We start from the raw sequence: 22,542 nt of genomic DNA on the forward strand, positions 1-22,542 counted from the left end.
TAATTCTCATTTTCGTAATGTTTTGGAAATTCAAACAAAATTTGGACCCTACAGCACTAGGCACTAAAAAAAGCTTAAGTCATGAAAAAGGTTCTGCATCAAAAAAAAAAAAGAGCTTATAATGCAAAGAAAGAAGAAAAAGGAATTAATGCTAACTGCAGTTTACGGAAAAAGGAAACAGTCCTAAAGACACACAGGACTTCTGTGCTGAGATATGAACTGCAGCCTGTGCTGATTCACAGAGAACTGAATACGTTCATACAAACACACAATGAAATGCCAATTTAATTAGCAGCCATGAGATTTTTGGAAAAAGATAATGGCACGGGGAAAAAGAAATGTGATGAATGCAACTTGGTCTTTGAGCTGATCTTTATGTCACAGCTAAAGGTTAAAAAGAGAAGGAGAGTATTTTCTTACTGAGCTGTTACCAGGAAAAGAGAAAAGCTCACGGAACAACACAGTGCTGCCAGAGACTGACTGGATGGCAGTCTGCTTGCTTGCCTACTGGAGTAATGTAGGCAATAAGCTCATCTAATTACGATCAAAAATTTGTATCAGCGCTAACTGGGATTGAATGATTCACCTAGTCACGTAGAAAGATGACTCCAAATCTCACTGTTCTCTTTAGCTATCTCTTCCCTTCCAGCCTGAACTTGCTCGTGGTAACTTTATCCAATATTATATCTTACCTTAAATTCTCTCTGCATCTTTGAACCTAATAACAAAATCTACAGTGTATTTCCAGAGGGCAACCTGATCATTTCGCAGTAATGTTTCATCAAGTTAAGCAAGCCAAGCACTGAGGTTTGTTGTAGGAGGTGATGACTGCTACTCTCGCATCCTGGAAGACCTTTTCTGCACCTCCTCCAGGAGGAAGCTGCTCCTGGACACAGACACCAAGAACCACAGGCAGCCTTCCACGTGCCATTTTAACCCAGTATCTATCCAATACAGACTCACACAACCTGAATCCCAACACAGGAGGCAGGTAGCAGGATCACAAACGGGAACATTCACACTCACCACATTTCTGTGCCACCTCCCCTGCCCGTCTGGCCAGGTCAGGTAGGGTTGGGATCCACAGTAGGCACACAGGGTGCACCTGTATGCCTGGGCTGAAGAAGCTTGCTACCTGAACAAGCGTTAGCAATATTTTGTCTCCACCACATTCAATTTTTTAAAGCATATCTTGCTCTACCTTCGCCATGCTGTGCAGGTGCAGTGTTCCAAACAGACACAGATCAACAGGAGGAGCCCTGGAGAAGCCAGAGCCCCCCCCCCCCCAAAAAAAAAAAAAAAAAAACAAAAAACAAAAACACACCCAAAGACAAGCAATATTCAGTGAGAGTTGAGGGTAGCATCTGCCAGTGCTGCATTTAGCCAGCAGGCTGTCTGAAAGGGAAGCCTGAGCATATTAAATTTAAAGGGCAATTCAATTTCAGGATATTGCTTGTCAAGCTGTTACTTTCTACAACCATGAAAGGCAACTGAGATTGAAAATTTAGGGACTTGGTTTATTTGTTTGTAGGAAAGGTGAGCTTGTTTAAATAGTAACAACTCAAGGCACTGTACTAAAAAGGTGACTCCTCCATACCAGTTCCTTGCAGCAAAATAATAAAACCTGCTAGATTAAGAGCCTTGATTTAACCTCTGTTCAAACCACAAGGAGCTTTTATGTTTTAAATTTTCAGCTGCTTGAAAAGAAGTTGCAGGGTGAGAGAAAAGGATGTGGAATGCTTCAAAATTGTAGGTAGTAATTAAAAACAACCGAGAGCAACAGATAAAATACAAGCTGAATTAAGATAAAGGCTCTAATCAATTCCCATTAGCTGTCTATGCCTGTATCTTAATTTATGGTAGAGACTTTAATCTACTGCTCCCCAGGTCATTTTTAATTACTACAAAATTTGAACTTTGTAAAATTCCCACAAGTCACAGTTTTTGGATATAATTGTCAAATTAAACTTCTCTCCGCTTGCTTTTTGGCTGGCCAGAACAGCGCCTTTCTTTCATTACACAGAGTGAAAATGACATGTACAATTCATGGGTAACCCAATAAAAGTCAAATTAGTCCTACACAAAGCTCAAGCGCTTTAGTTTCTAAAATATGCAAACATTAATTAGTGAGAGGAGCCAGCACTGCGATAATTAACATTGCGTATCACTTTCTACTTAAAGGTCAACCTCTAGAAGAAACAGCAAGTCTGCATATGTAAATTGTTTTGAAATTTGCTAAGCACAGACATTAAAGCTCTTCTTCCCAACCCACACACTGCTTAAGCAATCCAAGTCACTCGGATTTATGTATCTCAGTTAGTGCACATTACTTAAACACCTTTATTTAAGATGTTATTCTGTTCAGTTCAGACCTCTTGAGCATTAGTAGCAAAGAGAAAGATGCAAGAAAGACACACAGAAAGGCTCCTGAATGGTTTTCTGCCATAGCTGCACATCTCAAGAGCATCTGCTCTGGTCATCGTGGCCCTTGGGCTGTGAACATGGCACTGCTGCTCTCTGCCTCTACCAGGCAGGGCTTGGGGTCTCTGCCCTTAGCTGGTATCCACTCTGAAAACCACATACTGTAGAATTAATTTCTGAAGATAATAAATTTTAGGTGCTCCAGGCAAAAAGAGATAGGGACATTGCTATTTTTTAGCCCTCTCTCACTGAAAGCAGCATGAGAAGGGCATTTATGCTCATCTCCTGAAGAGAAAGCTGGGATTCAAGATCTAGTATGAGGAAACACTACCACCTGCTCTCCCCTCTCCCTGTTCTCTGTTCCTCCAAGCAACTTCACATACACTGTGTGATGCTCCTCTCCTCCTTGGATTATCCATTCATGTTGCTTTTTGTTTGGTCCCCACTGGAGACCAGTTATCACAGACTGCCAGCGAACCCTCGAAGATACCTTTCTGAACAGATCCAGTCCAGCAAACCACACATGCCCAGCTTGTCACACCTGGTGCAGTTCTCCCAACCTCAACTACCCGATCCCTCAGCATCCACCTGCCCAGTACCGTGAAGGCATACACACTCTCCGAGCTATGTAATTCTATGCAGCCAGCTCAGACTACTCCTCAACTTGGGAACAGACTGGACCGCAGCTCCCCCTACAGAGAGAAAAATCCCTGCAGAGATGACAGTCTCCAGAGGGCTAAACAGCTGAAGGTCATTAGCTGGAGTGGGTTTACATGCTGAGGTTCTGGTTGTGGGGGCTGCAGGGGTGGCTTCTGTGAGAAGAGCCCAGCAGCTGCCCCATGTTAGATAAGGGCCAGCTCCAGGCAGCTCCAAATGGATCTGCCTCTGCCCACAGCCAAAAGCCAGTAAGTTATGCCGTTTGCACCTCTGGGAGAGCAAATATAAGAAAGGGGAAGAAAACTGCTGGGCAATGGCAGCTGGGAGAGCAAGGAGTGAGAAGCAGCCCTGCAGCCCCCAGGTGAGTGCAGCAGGAGGGCAGGAGGTGCTCCAGGCAGGCAGCAGCAGTTCCCCTGTGGGCTGTGGAGAGGCCCCTGGTGGAGCAGGCTGTCCCCCTGCAGCCCATGGGTCCCACATGGAGCAGATCTCCACGCTGCAGCCCCCCCATGGGTGGAGGAGCCCCCGGTGGAGCAGGTGGATGTGGCCTGGAGGAGGCTGCGGCCCATGGAGAGCCCCCGCAGGAGCAGGCCCCAGGCTGGAGCTGCAGCCCGTGGAGAGGAGCCCACGCAGGAGCATTTCCCTTTGAGGAGGGGGAGTGAGAGCGTGGTTGTGGTGGAGCTCAGCTGCCCAGCTTGGTAAACCAGCACATCAGCTTACACAAGATGGTTGATTTAAACTGCACCGGCACATAGATACAAAACCAAAGGACAAGGGGTGAACGGAACTTGCACTCCTTACAACCTCTTACTGAACGAGGAACAATACTGAATCCTGAGAACCTGAGACTGTAGCTAGCACGTGCAAGCACTTCAGTAAACTTGATCTTTTAAATTCCTACCTTTGATACGTTTAACCTTAGCCACTCTCCATATTTTGCCTAGCAGAAGTACCACTTCAGCAACCGTAACTACACTAAGTTCAGGGGCAAATAGTTTTCTTCATGATAAATCTAGTATTTCCTTTGTATTCTATCACAGAATCACAGAATGGTTTGGGTTGGAAGGGACCTTAAAGACCACCCAGTTCCAGCCCCCCTGCCATGGGCAGGGACACCTCCCACCAGCCCAGGCTGCCCAAAGCCCCATCCAGCCTCGCCTCAAACACCTCCAGGGATGGGGCACCCACAGCTTCTCTGGGCAGCCTGTGCCAGTGCCTCACCACCCTCTGAGTGAAGAATTTCCTCCTTACATCTAATCTAAATCTATCCACTTTCAGTTAAGAAACACTGCCACTTCTCCTGTCATTACAGGCCCTAGTAAAAAGTCTTTCCCCTCGTTTTTTTTTGTTTGTTTTTGTTTTTGTTTTTTTTTTGTTAATGTATTTTTTGAACTCCAGTATCTATTACACCCTGCTCTGAAAGAGCCCAAATGCAACATATTTGAGAGATCCAGAAAAGAAGCAGTGAATAAGTTCTCCTGCACACGCAAACGTGTATTTTGTACATCTTGTAGCTTCTCAGAATTGAAAGGACTCTTACAGAAATGGGGCTGGAGAAAGACTCCTCTGATTATCAGCCAAATTTTAATTCTCACAGTAAACCTCCAAGATTACTGGAAAAAAATAGGCTTATCAGAGTTCAGAAATATCTTCTATCTGTTTTCATTAACTAGTCTTCTTTTGAAGAAAAAGAGTCCAAAGCTACAACTTTAATGAAACCCTCAAAGTTTGGCTTAAGGCAGAAACCAAGAATGGAAAATCTCAGCCTCTGGCTTCTGCCAAAACTGTAAGCTACTGATAAACAGAGATCAAAAGAAGTCAAACAGAAAGTTTGCAAGCAGTCCGAACATAAAAGTTGCTTCATCATCACCCTGTAACATGGAAGCACACACACATACATTTGCAAAGTATTTGGCATACCTGTCTGAAGCAATGCAGAGGGGCAGCTACTGATTCAGTCTCTTTCAGATAGTCATCCCAATTAAACTGCTCTGGAAGACATAAGATAAAAAAAGATCATACTGACAGTTTTAAAGGGAACACAAATTAAGAGAGGTTGGGGAAAGAGAGGGGAAAAAAAAAAAAAAAGAAAAACATCCAACTATCTCATAGAATACATTTTTTTCCAAGAAGAGGATTACAATAAAATGTAAACTCCATCTTTGCAAAATACACAACCCTTGAAATAGCTTTCTGTATATCCATCAGCAGAAATCACACAATTGTCAGATACCAATATAAACTTCCCACGAGTTCTTCGTTTTGTGGTCCACACACAAAGACACAAGTTGGGATATCTAGACTTAATTCTCTGCACAAAGACCTCCCAAGCATCCCTGGACAAATCCCATCAGTGGTTCCACATCTCAGTGCCCCTAACAAGTGCATGGGAACAGCAGTACTGGTATAACAACTTCAGAGGAGTGCTGAAATAATACATGGAAAAAAAACAAAACACAGATGTTTTGTGTCCGATGAAGCATATGTTGAGAACCACTATCCCCAGTCCAATAGATCAAAAGGATTAGCTCGGCCTTCCAACTGCATCTTTCTGCCTTTTCCTCTGAAGTCACATAAAGGTCTGTCTTTTTAAGGTAAATACTATTGTAATGTTCAGCAACAGAATCATTTTTTCCAGTGTTAATATTGGCATTGCTTATGTACACAGCTGAGTGTATCCTGCATTTGATTTAATCAGCGTTACCATTTTTTGAACAACTGGAACAGTACGAAGCACTAACGCCACAGATATAAGCAAGCATTAAATCAATATAAAGCACAAGAGAAAAACTACCACGCCACAGTTTTTGTCCTTAAATCACCTAGGCGAGCTTGTTTGTTTAGTTTTCTTGTTCAGGCAGCTGGCATCTTTCTGATGTTCTTGAAGAGCAGATCATCACTTAACCCACCCCAAAATAATGCAATGATGCCACCCAGTGGCTCCAAGCAGCAGTCACTTCACAGAGCATAATCCGTAGCAGCAATGGAGAAATTGCATCATGGTTATCAGTAAAAACACTACTGAGCACAGCTAAACACTTCACTGCAATTTTCAGAAGCAAAGAAACAACCAGAAAACGTCAGTGTTTTCTTGCACACTGCTTCTCTGAAGGATGTCTGTCGGTTTTAACCTAGTGCTTGCCTGCATTAGTACAGCACTTAGTGAGGCACTTATATGGGGCTTCAAGCAGAAGAGAAACACCCCTCTGGGCTGCTCAGATCCTCATTTTTTGTCACAGCAGACTCAAAAGGGTATGAATGATCTGTCTGTGACACCGCAGAAGGCATGCAATTGCTAACTATATAACAAGTCAGTAACATTTCAAGAGCTGTTAATTTGGCAGACTGGACTGTGTACAGGCTGCTAACAACGACATTTTGGTAGGACACCTTTCAAGAGGAGAAACCCTATTTCACCCCCTCTGAAAACATTACATCCATACATCTGCATTTCCCAAACTACCTTAGTTGTTATAACAGGACATGAAATCCTAGGTATTAGAACCATTTTCATCAAGCAAAATGATCTGAAGCTTACATTAGAACCACTCCACTTCTGAAGATACACTGTAGTAAATTAAAGGTCTCAGAGATGCCTCTAATTATCGTTTAATTACTGCAATCATAGAAAAGGGAAATGAAAGTATGTTGGTAGCATATAAGATGCATGTCTAGGAAGACAACCACATGGGAAAAAATCTACCAAAAAAGCTTCCTTGTATCCAACATGCACAGGTAAAGAAACAGTTATTTTCTACATCTTCCTAACTCTAAAGCCCCTGAAAACACAACTTCTGACAAATGAAGAAAATTCAAGAAAACGAGCTCCTGCTAAATGATTTAACATGCATTCTATTCTCCTTCCCACTCGAACCTGCAGGCTGAATTAAACAGCACAAGAAGAACCTATTATGCAACAAGCCCAACTCTACCAACCCAGCAGCAAAGAGAAAATTGAAAAAAGGAGTTTTTATGCTGAAGAACAAATAAGCATATAGTGGGAACAGGGAAAACGAAACAAACAAAAAAAAAAATCACAGAAGGTAATTAGGACACTTGGTAAAAAAATAAAAAAATAGTTTGTAGCCAGCACAGGAATGCAATTCTAAAACAGTAACACACACAAAAAAATAAATAAATCAGCGTGGCCCAACAGCCTGATTAATTAAAAAACAATAACAAAAAATGGATGAAATAAGTTTATGCCATTGTTGCTTACAATAGCACAGGCTTAGAGTCAATGCCCCACGCACCAATGGCACTTGCTGTTCTTCCCAAACCTGCCTCTTTTTGACCAGCTCTGCCCATCACAGAATAACTTCGTCTAGAAGGGACCCCACAAGGCTGCTAGCTCGGCTGCTCAAAGCAGGTCCCATCACAGCAAGGCTGCTGAGTTCTGAGGATCTCTGTGGGTAACCTCTAAACCCCAATTCCTGGGTTTCATCACCCTCTACGTGAATATTTTTTTCCCTCACATGACACAGGAACACCTCACATCCCAACAAGCATGGCCAAGACATCCTTCCACTGCACCTTGGAGACGCATCCATCTTGGTCTTCTCCACAGCCACCTGTCAGGCAATTCAAGACAGCAAGATCATCTCCCACAAGCTGCTGCTTCTTCCAGCCAAGGAAATCATTCTTCTGGTGTTGTTATCCATTTTCTGCTTATATCCCACAACCTTCTTGCTTGTGGTGGCCTGCCAGCTGACTTGCTCTGGTACGTCACTGTCATCTCCATGCTGGGGAGCTCCAAACTGAGCAGAGTACTCCAGGCACGGTGTCACAAACACCAAGAAGAAGGAGCAAACCCCTTCTCTCGGCCCTCTGCCTACATCTTTGCTGATTTGACCGGGGGTGTAGTTGACGTTTGTCACCACAAGAGCACACTGCTGCCTCGCAGGCCCTTTTGGCAGAGCTCCTTTTGAGGCAGCCTGTCTCCGGCCTGCCTGGCCTCAGCAGGCCCCAGGTGCAGGTGTCTTCCCCTGAGATGTACAGGGCTCCCACCAGCCCGACCTATAGTTCCCCAAATACTCCCTTCTTGACCCCAGGCATGTGGTTTGCCTTTCTCCAGTCATCATCAGACTTCCCCAGTCACCAAAATGATAGGGAAGCCCCAAATCTGACAGCTCCCACAGGCCCCATCTGGTCCCATGGACAAGTGGACGTCCCGTTTGCTGGAGTGCTCCCTAACTCCATTGTCCTCTTCCACACACAATGCTTCAGTTTAGTTCCAATCCAAGTTTTACAAATTTCAAATTGAAGATTTAAACTACGATTCAAGTGTAGCTTGTAAATATGTAGAGTCTAAGGTTCTGGTTTATTGTTGCTTAGTACAGTATTACCACAGTCTAAGTTCTGTTTGTACAGATGGAGCACCTCGTGCCTTCTCATCTCATCCCAAGGATCCTTTAGCACACACCTAAAACTTCTGACACAGAGATCTCTCTTTTCTAGCCTTCATCCTACCACCCCTCTTTGCCAAAGACGATGTTTCCTTTTAATTTTTGTTTACACACTCCTGCAAACACGGTAGGTAAAGTATAAGGTATTTCATATCCTCCTTTTATTCCTTCTAACCTTCCACACGTTGGGATCATTCAGCTAGAATTTTTCTACTCCTGCCTTTCCCTACCTAGTTTTTTTTTTTTTTCAGCTGCTCTTCTCACATTTCTATTTCCCATCCTCTTCAACTTTTCCTATCACGCATCCCCCTGAACAATCTGGAGACTTGCTGGATTGTAGCCCAAAGCACTGTAAAGCAACTTCCTTCAACCAACGACCAAAAGAGGCTCTTTCTTCTTCCTGGCCACCAACAAGCAACAACACAGGACAAAAATTTTCATTTAATCTATCAAAAATCAGATACCTTGCACGATATTGAGCAAGTCACTCCTCTCTAGGTGTTTGACAGGGCTGAGTCTGGATCTCATGAGTAAATTCAGTGCTCAGAAAGCTGATGAACAGCTAGCCCCCAGTGGAGGAACACTGACGACAGAGTAAAGCCTGCTTGCTTAGCACGATTCCTACACAAAGCATCTTCCGCATGCTGTTCCCTACTGCAGAAGAAGGCAAGAAGTTTTATAGTGACTCACGAAATATGGTTATCTTAGTCACATGTGAACAGCACTTTGCTGGTGGGGGCTGTCTTATGGGGCTCCATCTGTCATGTCAGACAACCTTATTCTGAAACACAGGCATGCTGAGTCCAGTCTGACTGGAGTTACACTACTGTAGAGGGGAAACAAGACATGTTTTGAGACATGCAAAGTGCATTTGTAACAGAGCAGAACACTACCACTGATAGAATCCCAAGAAATGAAAGAAAGAAGTCTGAGAAACTTAACTGCATAAAGCTGTACTATGGCTGGTGGTAGCAGAGTATCTCATCCGTATGGCATGAGATCATCAAGGCAACCACCCTATTACTGCACTGGTCAACCAGTACGTTCAATGAATACACAACAGTAACCCACTCTTCGGGTGGTATCCAGGATAACCCCTGAAACAGGCCATTTACTAGGAGTCAGAGGGTATGGAAATGCAAGCTGGGTGAGAGTTTAAGTAACCCAGTGATACTTTATCAAGAGCTAAGGATTCCCAGAAAGATTTTCCACTTCAGTCAACAGTACTTGTGACAATTCTTGCTGCCCCAAATTCAAGCAACTACCACAAATATATGAGGAGCATATAGGGATGTCGCTGCCCTCTTACTGAACCTCACAACGGTGCAACTGCCCACAGTCCCACACACATCCCAGCAATCCCACATATATGATGCCCCATGGCACCTGCTGAGGATACACCAGAAGTTGTCTAAGTTTGACAAGAAGCTGGATCATTTTTGGTAAGTGTGAAGTTTCCCTTAGTTTGTTATTGATAGACAATTGATTTGAAAACATTTTTTTAAAATAAAATTAGAATCCAGTTAGCAATACCCAAAAGCCTTTCTTTGGCACCAGCAAATACATTAAGGAAAGTAAAGGTAACTGGGGTGTAAAAGGCATTAAACAGGGAAATACATGATTAGAACAACAGACGGATGAGTAAATGATCTAAAAAGTTAGTGTTTACAGAGAGTTTTTGATTATATGTATAACAAGTACTTGTCTTAGCTAATAAAACTATCAGACTCAAGTCAAGCAGTTTCAACCATCATTTGCTACACCAAAATGTGCTTTGCTAAGTTAAACAAAAACAATGGTATGTTTTTAACTACCATCAGTAATATTCAAAGACATTAGAGGAGGAAAAAAAAAGCCTCAAGAGACATTGCAATCCAAATGCATACGTTTCCTTTCAGGACACCTTAACTAATAACCTGACAGCTGCAATACCTACCACTGTTTAAAGACGGGTTGTTTGCCTGCTGATTCTTGCCATCTTTCTCTTTTTTAATATTCTTTGAATCTAAAAGAGAAGATTCCATCACATAATAAATGTAATATTCCCATCATAATGATGTCCAGCATAACACAGAATGCTTTCAAACAGTACAGAATGTGTTGTTCCAAAAACTTTCTTTCATCTACTTCAGTGCATAATCAAAAGGTAAATTATATTACAAGTTTAGACACTGTACTATTTTTCTTTCAAAATATATTGCAAAGTACAGCATGAAAAAGCAGAGCGTGATTACATTATATCACATTATCAGAATACATCTAGTTGTAGAAAATGTAGTACTAGCTCCACAAAAAGCAATCCTGCCTTTTTTTTTTTTTCCAAATAACTTTACTCAATCTACACAATTTGAGATCCTCAAATTGCTGGTTATTTTTTTTTTAAGTCTTGTTCAGACCACTGCAAGCTGAGAAACAACAAAATAGCAAAACCTATTAATGTATTTCTGAGCTAAAGATGTAATTCTATATTCATTTTGTTGAATCCTTGAATCTATTTGCCTCACTGCAGCAAGGACTGATAGCCCCAAGGCTGATGTACGGACCTGAGCCTGGAAAAGGTAGAGAAAAGGTCCAAGGGGAGGCTGGTCAGGACCTTTAAAGCCTATTAGTGTCGAGACACCTTCCACATATAAGATAACTCAGACCCCAGAGTTGTAGAAAACAAAGAGAATTTCAGTGACTTGAGAGAGGCTACATAGGGGTGAACCGGCAACTACGTAAATGCTCAAAATGTGCTGCAAAAATACCACCTGTTTCTCCCAAGGCACATATGGAATACTCCAGATCCTTGAAAGTATGGGAAAAAATGCTGTTTACTCCTTTACTTAGTCTTCTTTCTTGACTTGCATGCTCTTTCTTTGAGAAGTTTGCCTTCAAACATTTGAAAGCAGCTGACAGGTGTACAAGGAAAAATCCTTAAGGGGGTCGACTTCAGATGGACCTGCTGCAATACTACTGGGTGGTGCCCACAGAGCTCTAAGCCAGGTCCTTGCTCAGGAGTAGGGCTTTAACCTGCACAAGTGGACACCCTACACCTTGACAACTATCAGCGAGAACTCAAGAAGGGGCAGCACTAAAACTACACCAGTGACCATGACAAGACACAAGGACAACAGTCACCGTCTCCTTCCTGCAGTTCAAAATAAATTCCATTCAGCCTCTTTGGGATTGAACTGAACCCAGTCAGTGCTCGGTTATTCTGGCTTTCAAAAAAAAAAAATTAAAAAAAAAATGAAACAGTCATGGGACTGTCGCATGATAGCTTGCAGAACAGAAGACTTCCCTATCCACTTATTACTGAAGAGGAAATCCAGCGGAGTCCCACATAAGAGGCTTATTGAAGGACAGAACTAATAACTGCTTCCTGCGAATACCCACAGCTTGAAAGGACAGCCATGAAAGAACATCGACCCAACAGTGCCAGATTTCAAACGAGATGACAGCCTTTCATGATAAGAGAAATCAGGAACAGGTGAAAGAATGTGGAAACCCATGGCCTGCACACCAGATGAATTTTTGCTGACATCTCCCACCCAAATTGTTTGTTTCCTGTATCAGGTTTAACGCCTATTCCACAAATACTATAGCAAATAAAAACGCTGAAATGGAATACCCTCAGTGGCACATTTTACTTACAATCATCAATTAGAAAACTGTGAGAACAAGAAGAGATGAAGACATTAATGAAAAGAAATATAAGTTCCTTAAGATACCTCTTTCATTTGAGCTGGAGGCATCTTAATTGATAATAAAAACTCAAAGCACTATCATTTATTTTTATATAATATACATATATATATATAAGGTATATATATATATATAAGGTATATATATATATATATATATATATAAGATAGATAGATATATAAAGTTTTTATGTAAGAATAGCAGAAAGCTATTCTTTAAAATGCTCAAGCAAAACACACCCAGCACATGCAGAGGCATCCAAGAAATAAGTCTGATTAAACCAAGATTGTTTTTCAAGTCCGTCCGTCCCATACCCCCCAGCTTTTACGCATGCCATATTTCAATGTTGGGAAGACCACTACAAAGCTGGAGTGTTTTGTCTGCACAGATGAAAAGCCATTAACTGTAAGAATTACTGTCCTGTTTTTCCTTGAGATACCCTGGGTCTACTACTACCTCCCACCACTTGGAAAGGTTTCCCTCAGTCTGCACTTTACAAAGGCTATGATGCTTTGGTGCAGCGCGCCTCTTCCAATGCCATTAGTCAGGGTGGATAAGAATTTATGGATTATTTTTAGAAGAAACATTAAGGAAAATAAGATTTATTAAAAACTAAATTTATAAATCTAAGTGCCTTTAAGTGTGCCAGTTTACATAGGATATTTTGATAGCCTATACTCTGGTAAATTTAATTCCAAAAGATCACTGGAAACAAAATTAAGAAATGGAAGAGTATTATGTCAAATAATTGGACTGAGAAATACGACTCCCTCAGCAAATGAGGCTCAGTTTGGTCAAACTTTGACGTCTAATCTCAAAAATGAGGTCATGAATAGCTCTGCAGGTACAATCAGTATTTTCCCTTCATCTCCCTCAGCTAGCTGCTCAATGATTTACTTCCCTCAAAGCTGAAAAGTGGACTTGAAAATGGGAACTTTATTTATATATTAGAGTTTGAAAAGACTTATTAGTTCTAGAAGCTTGAAGTTCATTGTGACAAAAAGAAGTCAGGTGAATTCATTATCTTTCTCTGTTCATAAAGTTCATTTATAAAGACACAAGCTTGAATGTACTTCCCAATGCAAAACACAGTATGTTTTAGATCACTTTGTCAAAACACAAACAAAAATGAAATGATACTACTGTGGATCTAATTACATGCTATTCAGTTCTCTTAAAAAAAAAAAAAAAAAAAAAAAAAAAAAGGCAAAGAAAGAATTGGATCCTATTTTCAAAGAAAGTGTTAAAAATACAGTAATATATCTAAGTATGTATTTAAGAGCTTTTATATTCACTGTGTAAATACGTAGCCTATAATGCATACAGGCTAAACATCTACTTTCAAAACCCTGCAAAAGAATGTTTTCTTATAGGTAGATAGATAAGAATACAGCATATATTAAAATTAATAAAAAAAATAATTAATTAATTTTTAATTAATTAAAAAAAAAAAAAAAGTAGCGGCACATTCTATTCACCAAATAGCAGTTTTTCAACAGCACACTCCATAAACTAAAGCAGTAGTTACAAAAGAAGATTAGAATAGGTTATTTAACATAGTGTTTTCTCCTTACTGATTCAAAACTCCACGTGTTTACATTACTTCACCCTATCTGTAACCACAGAATTCTTCTGCTGATAAGATTACTCAAGAGGCGACAGGCAAGAGTAACCACATCTATCATGCAAGAAATTAGAGACAAGGAAGAAACGAGACAAAGCTATCTTTACTGGCTTGTGAATGCAAAAAAAAAAGGAAAAAAAAAAAAAAAAAAAGCACCGTTAGAACATAATAAGGTCTGGTAAAGATGATCCTAGTGACCAATTTATATTTCCTCTTATAAACTCTCATGTTGAACTGCAGCTTGTTCTCTGAGACACTTAACAAATCCCCAACACTTCTTTCTGGGATAAGTTGATCTTTCAGCAAACAAGATGGATTCTTTGCCTGTATACTAGCAAGCATCATCTCTTTTGACAGCATTAGTTTTTAGAGAGGCGTGTTACATGAGGCATCATGTATTTGTCATCTTTTAAGACTTCCTATTTGCTTGCTGTCCATTATGGGGAAAAAAAGTTCAGAGTCATGCCTTCGAGATCTGTGCAGCTACTTCTTTGCCATCTTAAAGCCTTCAACTCCAGCTTGTGTTCAAAACTTGGCAGGAGACCACTTTTCTCAAAGAAATCCTTTGTCTCTTCCAGACAGACATGAAACACGTCTGGGTGACAGAAACATTTGCTCTTCCCATGCCATGCAGTTACTTACCCTCATATGAAGTTTGCTAAGACGAGCCCAAGACTTACCATAGGTCAGGAAGGGGCTGCCTTTGCTTTCTAGTGCACAGAGTTGTGAGCACATTTTAACTACCCTTCCCCAAACTTCAGTGCATGCAGTTGAGCATATCAAGACAGAGTGAATCTAAAATGCCTCCTTCCCTTTCTTTCTCTGCTTCCCAGTGGGATTCTTATCTGCCCAGCACAGAGTGCTTCTTTCAGTATATCTAGACAACAGCCATGCAGAAAAACTACAAGAGAAGGGGGTAGACTTCCTCCATAAACTCTTGGTTCAACAATTAAATAGATGACTGCTGCCATTCCAGAAAATCTATTATAGCAAGACAATTATTTACCAAGGGAGCACACAAGCACATAAAGCAGCTTGGGCTGAAGGTGGAAAGCTCAAGAAAAACACAAAAGTATTAGTAATGTTTTAGGAGGGAAGCCCACTCATCTGAAAGGTTTAAAAAGCAGCAGAAAGCTGGTTTGAAAGAGCGGGTCTTTCTCACTTTACATTCTCTTTGTTTCACCAACCCAAACACACTTGTTATTTCTTCAGCCTCACTCTTTATTTTAGCACTTAACTCACAATTATCTTCTGCAGACATGACACAGTGGGTATCACACCTTTGTACTACGCTGTGCATTTGTGGACAAATTTCTTTAAAAGTGTACATTTTTATCTTCAAGAGCTTGTAGAATACAGCTGCTAATACTATTCACTGCAGTAAACTTTTATTCCTTGCACTACTCAGTTATCCTCCTGATAAATTCTGTGCAGTTACAAAACAAAGCACTACATTTCATTTAATACCACATCTAGACACACTGTTCAATTTTAGAGCAGTATAATGACTTCAAGGCTGTCACAGGACAGAATTGCTTTGGCTGAACTTGTATAGAACTCCAGGCTAAGCTGAATTTAGCACACTTACTCTAAAACAATGTAAACTTCATACTTACCTGCGTTCAGTATATATCATAACTTCTCTTCTCGAATTCCACAGTATCCTAATTGTTAAGTAATACACCACCACCACAGAAGAGACAGTTTAACAGGTTCCCTTTTTTCTTTCCTCTTGGATAAAAGCTATCAGGCCTCACCTTTAGCTGCTGTTCTCCCCATGGTAACACTTCTGTGATCTTCTCTCTCACAATAAAAAGGCTGAAGTTGAAAGACCAGTTAATTCTTCCTTTCAGCACAACAGTTTCCTGTGGAGTAATAATACAACAAGTTAGGGGGGGTTGTTGGGGTTTGGGCTTTCTTGTTTTGGAAAAGGAGGATTTTTTTTTTTTTTGTATTGTTGTACAATTATCTTGCTGGTATAAAGTTGCAAACTTTTAACAAGCTGCTTGTAGAAGAGCGGCACATAAACAATGGATATGTCAAAGTTGCAAGGGTATAGAAGAACCCAAACTTTTATTTCGTTGATTTCAACAGTTTGTGGTAGAATGATTTGCATTTTCAGTGAATTTCTAATTCAAAGATATAAAACATGCTTTTTTTTTTTTTCTTTCCTGTTTTCCCCAATAAACGCTACTGAAAAATGGAAGAAAAACTCATGGATCACACGCTCCTCCTGGCTTACACACACAGAGTTTATCTTCCATCACATAACTTTAAGCACTTCTAGATGAAATGCTCTTTCAGAACCACACCAGGAAGGGGAACGAAACACTGATGTAAGAAACCTACACAAAGGCACAACTGGTCACTGCTACCACTGCCCGTTACCGCTTACGGCAGAGGAGGGAGAACCCACCATGGGAAGGCTGACTGCAGATAACTAGAAGTGACCCACACTCTTGCAGAGCTTAGAAACAACTTAGTTAAACCATTGTAACACAGCAAAAACAATTTCTGTGTGCGTGCTAGTGGGATTTTCTACTCCAGCATCAATTCTTTGCAATTTCGACTGCACTCAAAGCAAGTGAAACTCAGCTGAGGCTTCTTACCCCTAAAGCAACAAAACGGGCAAGTTTATTATCCTTTCCCATTCACTATTCAAGTAATAATGCATAAAAATACATTCAAATTTCTGAATTGTCTTCTTTGATCACTTCTTTTCAAGGAAATCCCATGACCTTACAGTTAATATCATCAACAGTTCAAGATTTTTTTTTTATTTAAATGCATGGACACTTTTTCAAAAGATGAATTTTGCCAAGAACAACATTTTTGGAAGCTATACCTTTCCAGTGCTTTAAAAAAGGAATAGTGGTTGAAAAGCAAGATATCTGTTTGGAATTTCTTGAACCTTACACTCACATGCTAAAAATTTACACGTAGATATTGCATGTAACAAGAGGTGTGTCATAGAGGCAAGCATTTTCCTGAAATTGTGACATTTCAGTGAAATTTAGAGGAAATTGTACGCCATGGTGGTAGACTGCATGACAAAAACTTTATACAGTGCTAGCCCCATGGCTAAAACAAACTAAATATGGTTTTAAAAAGGCCAATGACTGAAGAATGTGTTTTTTGCGTGTCTGCAGCGTGTGGACATGCCGGATAGTTATTAGAAAAAAACTTAAGTGACTGAGACTTGAAAGCAGTTATAAATAAAACTGGATACTGACATAAAGTAAGCAGGTTTTCCTACACAATAGCATTCACAGCATAAGTGATCATCAGGATTAAGAAGAGAAACCCTTTTAAGCCATCAAATAAATTTGAAATACGTGATACTTTGGGAGACTCCCCCCAAAATTCAAAGCTTTTCCGCTGCGAGTAATAAATTGCGAAAGGTGATGCAGAGTCAAAGTAACTGTTTTACAGATTACTTTAAAACAGTGCATGGTTTTTATCTTTTTGTTCCAAGCACCAGATTGCACTTGGTGCAGTAATAAAGATTCCAACCCTGCAGTGATAGTCATCAAGTTTAGCACAACCGGAGCGTCTGTCAGGACATAAAAAGGATTCCAGCGTTTCATTAGCCTCTGCTCCACCAGATAGGCGGTTTTACAGCGTGCCCACCGGCCTGTTAAAAATATAGGACAAGGGAAAGCTCTGAGAGAGCTCTGTGAAACAGGGCGAACCGCGGAGCAGGAATACAATATACTACTGTTTGGAAGAGGTGCTACTTCAAACCCGCTCACACTTACAGTACTCAGCGTAGAGTCTCTATTAATTAGCTGGTAGGTAGCGATGTTTGTCACAGAAGACATTCAAGAGCGGTGTTTCTGGGCCTCTAACAACCGCTACACGATGCTGGACGACAGCAAAATGAAAACTGGGTACCTCCAGAAGACAGGGCAGGCCCAGGAACAGCTTTCCAGCACCACCACCACCTTGCATGAGGGGTGAGCGGGGCTGATCACGTTGCCTGCTACCTGAGGCACCTCTCACCATGGTCTCGCCATCCCCAGCAGAAACAGCCAGCTAGACCAGGGGAGAAACCTCCAGGTGCTTTTCAGCAAAATTTCACAGAGAGGACAGAGCTTGAGGCTTCTTTCTTGCATGTGCAACAGGGTGAGAGAGCAGAGCGAGCAATACAGAAACGTAAGGTTAAGAAATTAATCTAGAAGCTTTAAGAAACACAGGCAAAAATAAGTAAGTAAAACAAGGCCAGGAACACGCAAGCAAACATAGAAATGTGCTGGCAAGGCTGAAGCGTGATGGAGTGAGCATGCACAAAGCATGAGAATGAAAACCAAAGCTTCAAAAACCAAGCTAACCACAGTGACTGACAGTCATATACAGAAAATGGCCCAAACCCACCGATTTAGGAATGGAAGTCCAGAATCTATACCAGAAAACAATGAAAAACTATCTGCTGTACATTAAAAAAGCAGACAAGTGCAGGAACCTAAGGAACTGTATGATCTGTAAGGTCCCTCCCAACCCAAACCATTCTGTGGTAACATTAAATTCATCATTGGAATATATCCTATTTAAAGCAATAGGGAAGATCTCCACACTCACCAACTGTATTATTTACATCATTTATTTCTTAATTCATCCTGAGTTTCATTCCTTCTCTGATTAGCTTCCCTTGCATCAGCTACTTTAAATTAAAAATAAATAAATAAATAAATAGACAGACAGAAAGCATTCATCTGCCTTTAATTCCTTACTGAAGTTTTTATTGTTAATGCCCAAATCACTCCTACTAGCCACCTCCCACTGTGTAAGTCTTTTGTCAGAAGGACATATATTACTAGACAAGCCTAAACCTTCCCCCTTAGCGCGTCGCTACCACATAGCGCCAGGTGTCAGCAAACAGGATGGAAAGCATTTTTCCTGTCTAACACTGCCCTTCTCATTTTGAAAGATTTACTCAAAGGCCATGTGTTGCTGCAGTTCCCGACCCCTGGTGGCCCATGAAGGGACAGAGGACACAGGAGTGCAGGCGGTCATCCTCCAGGCTCCGTCCCAACAGGGCGCTTCGCCAGTAGCACACCGCTGCCACTGCCCTCTGAAGGCCCAGCCGTGGGGCTGGCACCACCACCCTGGCCTCTGTCACCATCCTCGCTCCCTGTGTCCCTTCGCAGTCCCGTGTGTCTCTTCACAGCCCCCTGCGTCCCTTCACAGCCCCCTGCCCATCCCACAGCCCTGCAGACCCCGGCCCAGCTCCCACACGGGGCAGCCTGTACCTGAGGCACCGACTCCTCTGACAGGAAAGCGCGGTCCCGCCACAGTGACTGCTCCTGAGAGGGGAATGCTGTTTTTTAACCTGCTCGTCTGTTCACCTGTCATCTCTTAAATAAAAATACTACTTCACACCCTGTGCACAAGCCCTTAAGGTCCTGAAATAGTGCAAATACACAGAATAAGGTTAAGAAGAGGACTCCTGTAATATGCGATACTTCCAAGTCCCCTTGAAAATATCCTTCCTGGTAAGTCACCCGGTGCGTAGCCTCACGTGTACTTCAGGACATAACAGCACATATCTCTGTATTTCTGCAGCAGGAATCGTCCCTGAACTAATCTTCTGGAGCACACTGCAGTGCCATTATAGAAAGGTAAGATCTCACAGGCTAGGAGAAGAAAAAAAAAAACTTACACCTGCACAAATATACCATAAGATTACAAGATGTGACACAAGCTTCATAGTCATAAAATCAGTATTATTTAGCATTACACATTTATGAGTTCAAAATAAATAAATAAAAAAAAAAACACCTGAAGATGAGGTTTTCCTTCATTTATGCATACATAACCAGCTAGTGTTCTGACAAGAAATTTGATCTGCGTTAAAATCCCTTTGAGTTCAAATTCTCTGAACATAAATAAACACATAGATAAATAAATAAAAGCGAGAATCATTCCAGGAAAGGAAATTAAACTTCACTATTTTCATATGGCAGAACTTCTAACGACCTGAGAGATCAGAACGCCTCTCTAGCAGATAAAAGCAGAGCTAGGCTCTTGGAGAATTTATGGGCTTTCAGAAGAGTAAATGCTAGCTAGCCATATGTATTATGATAAAAAACTATGGCTGAGTATTTCTTAAGCTGTTAAAAGACAAGAGTAGGTAATTATGGCTTTCCAAATATCATTTTTTTAACAGCGTTTGCCTTAACATCAAGAAGAAACTTTCTGCACTAGCGGAACTCCTCAGAAAGTCCCCAACAGCGCCCTGCTCACTATTTATGAAGTGATCAGCATACACAAACTTTTAAGCTGTCAGCAGTAAAACACCATTTGTAAATGTTCTGCCCTCCTTCCAGGTAAGTTTACGATCTGCTTTAGGACACGAGCAACTGTAATTACAGTGAATCGTACATTTCGAGACTACAAAAGCATAAGCTCTCAATCTGCACTAAGTGTATGGTATTCAGGACAGAGCAAGGCATTGTGTGTTTTAAAAAGCAGAGTTAACATGGTTTAGACCACAGATTTGTCCCCAAAATTCCTGAAGCAAAAAAATAAATACTTGTAAATGAGAACAGCTGAAAAATTAGGTCTCAGAATTAGATGAAATAACACAGCTGCTATCAACTGAAAACAGAAACATCCCATGTCATACACTCAATATTTACTATTTGGATGGTTATTTTAAAAGTTGAAGTTTAGAGCTGCTCTATAGCTACCAGTGGAAAATATAAATAGCTTCTCCCCTCTACACACATCCCCCATCCTGCTTTAAAAGTTGGAAGATACGGGGTTGTAAAAACCTGAAAAAGGAAATGGTATGTGTGAAGTCAGCAGTTCAGCGAAGAGGCTGGCTGGCCATTAACAGCTTTAAATATTCTTAAAACACCAGCCTTCCCACATGAAAGGGTATTTAACATTATATTCAAATAAATCAAAAATACAGTTCGCAGCACTTACATTTCCATCTTAAGTAAAACTGTCAGTTTTAGTAGTTTACCAGTGCATTTTTGCAGTAGCAGAAGAGCTCGACAAATTGCTTAAATGTTTTGGTGGATTCAACTCACCAAAATCTCTGTGCAGCTTTTCTGCTTCCCTCTTCAAGCCTGGAATACTGTTCCTGAAACATTCATCATCATTATTCAGCCTGGCTTCGTTCAAATGCCTAACTCAGATTTCTTTCACGAAGCAAACTAATTAAATTATGCATCAAAAAAAAAAAAAATACACACACACACACGTCTTGCACGATGAAGACTGGCTACAAGCTAAATACCTGCACGAAATTCCCTGTACGCCCAGATGCACCTCCTCTGCCTCCAGCTCAGCCTCCCCTGACACAGCAGAGAGCTCTCTATTTGTTCTGGGAGGCACCGAGCATACTTTTAGCACAGTGCAAATGCAGCAGGTAAGGGAGAAAAGAAATTGCTACTGCAAACATAGTAAGAGATGCCCAGAGCCTAGGGCAGAATGGGATGCCAGAGATCCCTACAGGGCTTTTCTGCGCTCATCTCTGACAGACAGCAAGCAATACCAGCGGTTTTAAAAGCAGTAGTAAGAGAGAGTGTGTGTGCTCAGGGGAATCAGGGAGAAAGACAAGCAGAGGAGGGCTGGTGGAAAAGGGTTTTACAACCTCGTAGATAACTCTGGCTTCCTCCCGTCCACATTGCCACCAAGCGCTGCAGGGACTGCTCAGGCTCAGCCCAGAGAGGATCCGAGAGCCCCACGCATGTATCACAGAGCTGGGAAATCCATCACGATTTCACACGATCACCTTTTGTCTGCTGCAGAAATCTATGAAAGTACACGATTTCTTTTCCAGTGGAGGGCTGGAGAACAACCTTGGGATATTTCTGCACAGATCAGCCTTGCGAGCACCCCACACGGAGTCGGCTTGTTTCAAAGCACGACGTTTGCCTCTCCTTGCTCACACTCAACACCAGCAGCAACATGCTCCTGCTGCCACCTTCCTTCTCCAACCCCTGCCTATTCGGATGGACATTCATGAGTCCTGTTGGGTACCGCAAGGCATTCCCGTGGACTCCCGTGCACGTACAGGAGATTCAGCACTGGAAGTGCCATCGTGCACGCCCCAGCCCTTTTAGTCCGAGCCCCAACAGACGGCAGCAGCAAGCTCCGCCAAATGTAGCAGCCCTGATACCCTTTCACATTCCTCCACGTACCAGAGTAGCTTGTACAAACTGCTCTTTCCAAAGGGGCTTTTAGGGGCACCCCAGGAGCTGCGCTGGTGGCACTGACCTCCCCTGCCTGCCTTCATCTGCAGCAGATCCCACGCAGCACATAAATAACGGAGGCACCCTGCTGTGTGCACGCACCTCATCGGAACGATGCCGCACGTTTCGTAAACTTCAGATGCTCCCCGAGCTAATGGACACTGGAGATGATGAAAGGCTCAGCCTCGGCTTCGCCCTGCGCTAAAAGGGCTATCGTATTACCCCGAGGAGGCAACAAACTGAGACTTCCATCAAAGAAGTTCAACCCTTTCATGAAAGGCCTAGGTTTCCTTGCTGCCTCAAGTGGAATTTGACCCTATTTGTGAAGCCGAAGGCCTAGAACCAAACGATTCAAAGGAGGACACCTACCTTTAATGCGATGCCTTGCTTGGGCTTAGATGACGACATGCTAAACGGGGAGCCACACAGATAATACATCACCTACAGGGGAAAAATAACACTCCAAAACCGCTGCTCATACTTGAGCTGCACACAGCGTTATTCTAACAAACCACAAGGAAAAAGCACTTTAAGATTAGTTTGGACA

General features: G+C 41.8%; 1 protein-coding gene across 5 annotated transcripts in view; it reads right to left on the bottom strand.

Annotated features, from left to right (window-relative positions):
* The window catches only part of SCML2 (Scm polycomb group protein like 2), a 66,780-nt gene that overhangs the window by 41,096 nt on the left and 3,142 nt on the right, over window positions 1-22,542 (bottom strand). For 2 of the 5 annotated variants that reach the window (XM_084506821.1, XM_084506822.1), the window contains exons 2-4: window positions 15,549-15,656; window positions 10,417-10,485; window positions 4,996-5,066 (exon numbers count right to left, since the gene is read on the bottom strand). In XM_084506821.1, coding sequence (XP_084362947.1) covers window positions 4,996-5,066; window positions 10,417-10,485; window positions 15,549-15,570 — 162 coding nt within the window. In that variant the 5' untranslated portion in view covers window positions 15,571-15,656. The remainder of the gene's footprint in view (window positions 1-4,995; window positions 5,067-10,416; window positions 10,486-15,548; window positions 15,657-22,542) is intronic. The other 3 variants (XM_084506819.1, XM_084506820.1, XM_084506823.1) reach the window with 2 other exon arrangements.

Source organism: Aythya ferina (assembly GCF_964211825.1).
Source record: "Aythya ferina genome assembly, chromosome: 1".
Lineage (NCBI taxonomy): Eukaryota > Metazoa > Chordata > Aves > Anseriformes > Anatidae > Aythya > Aythya ferina.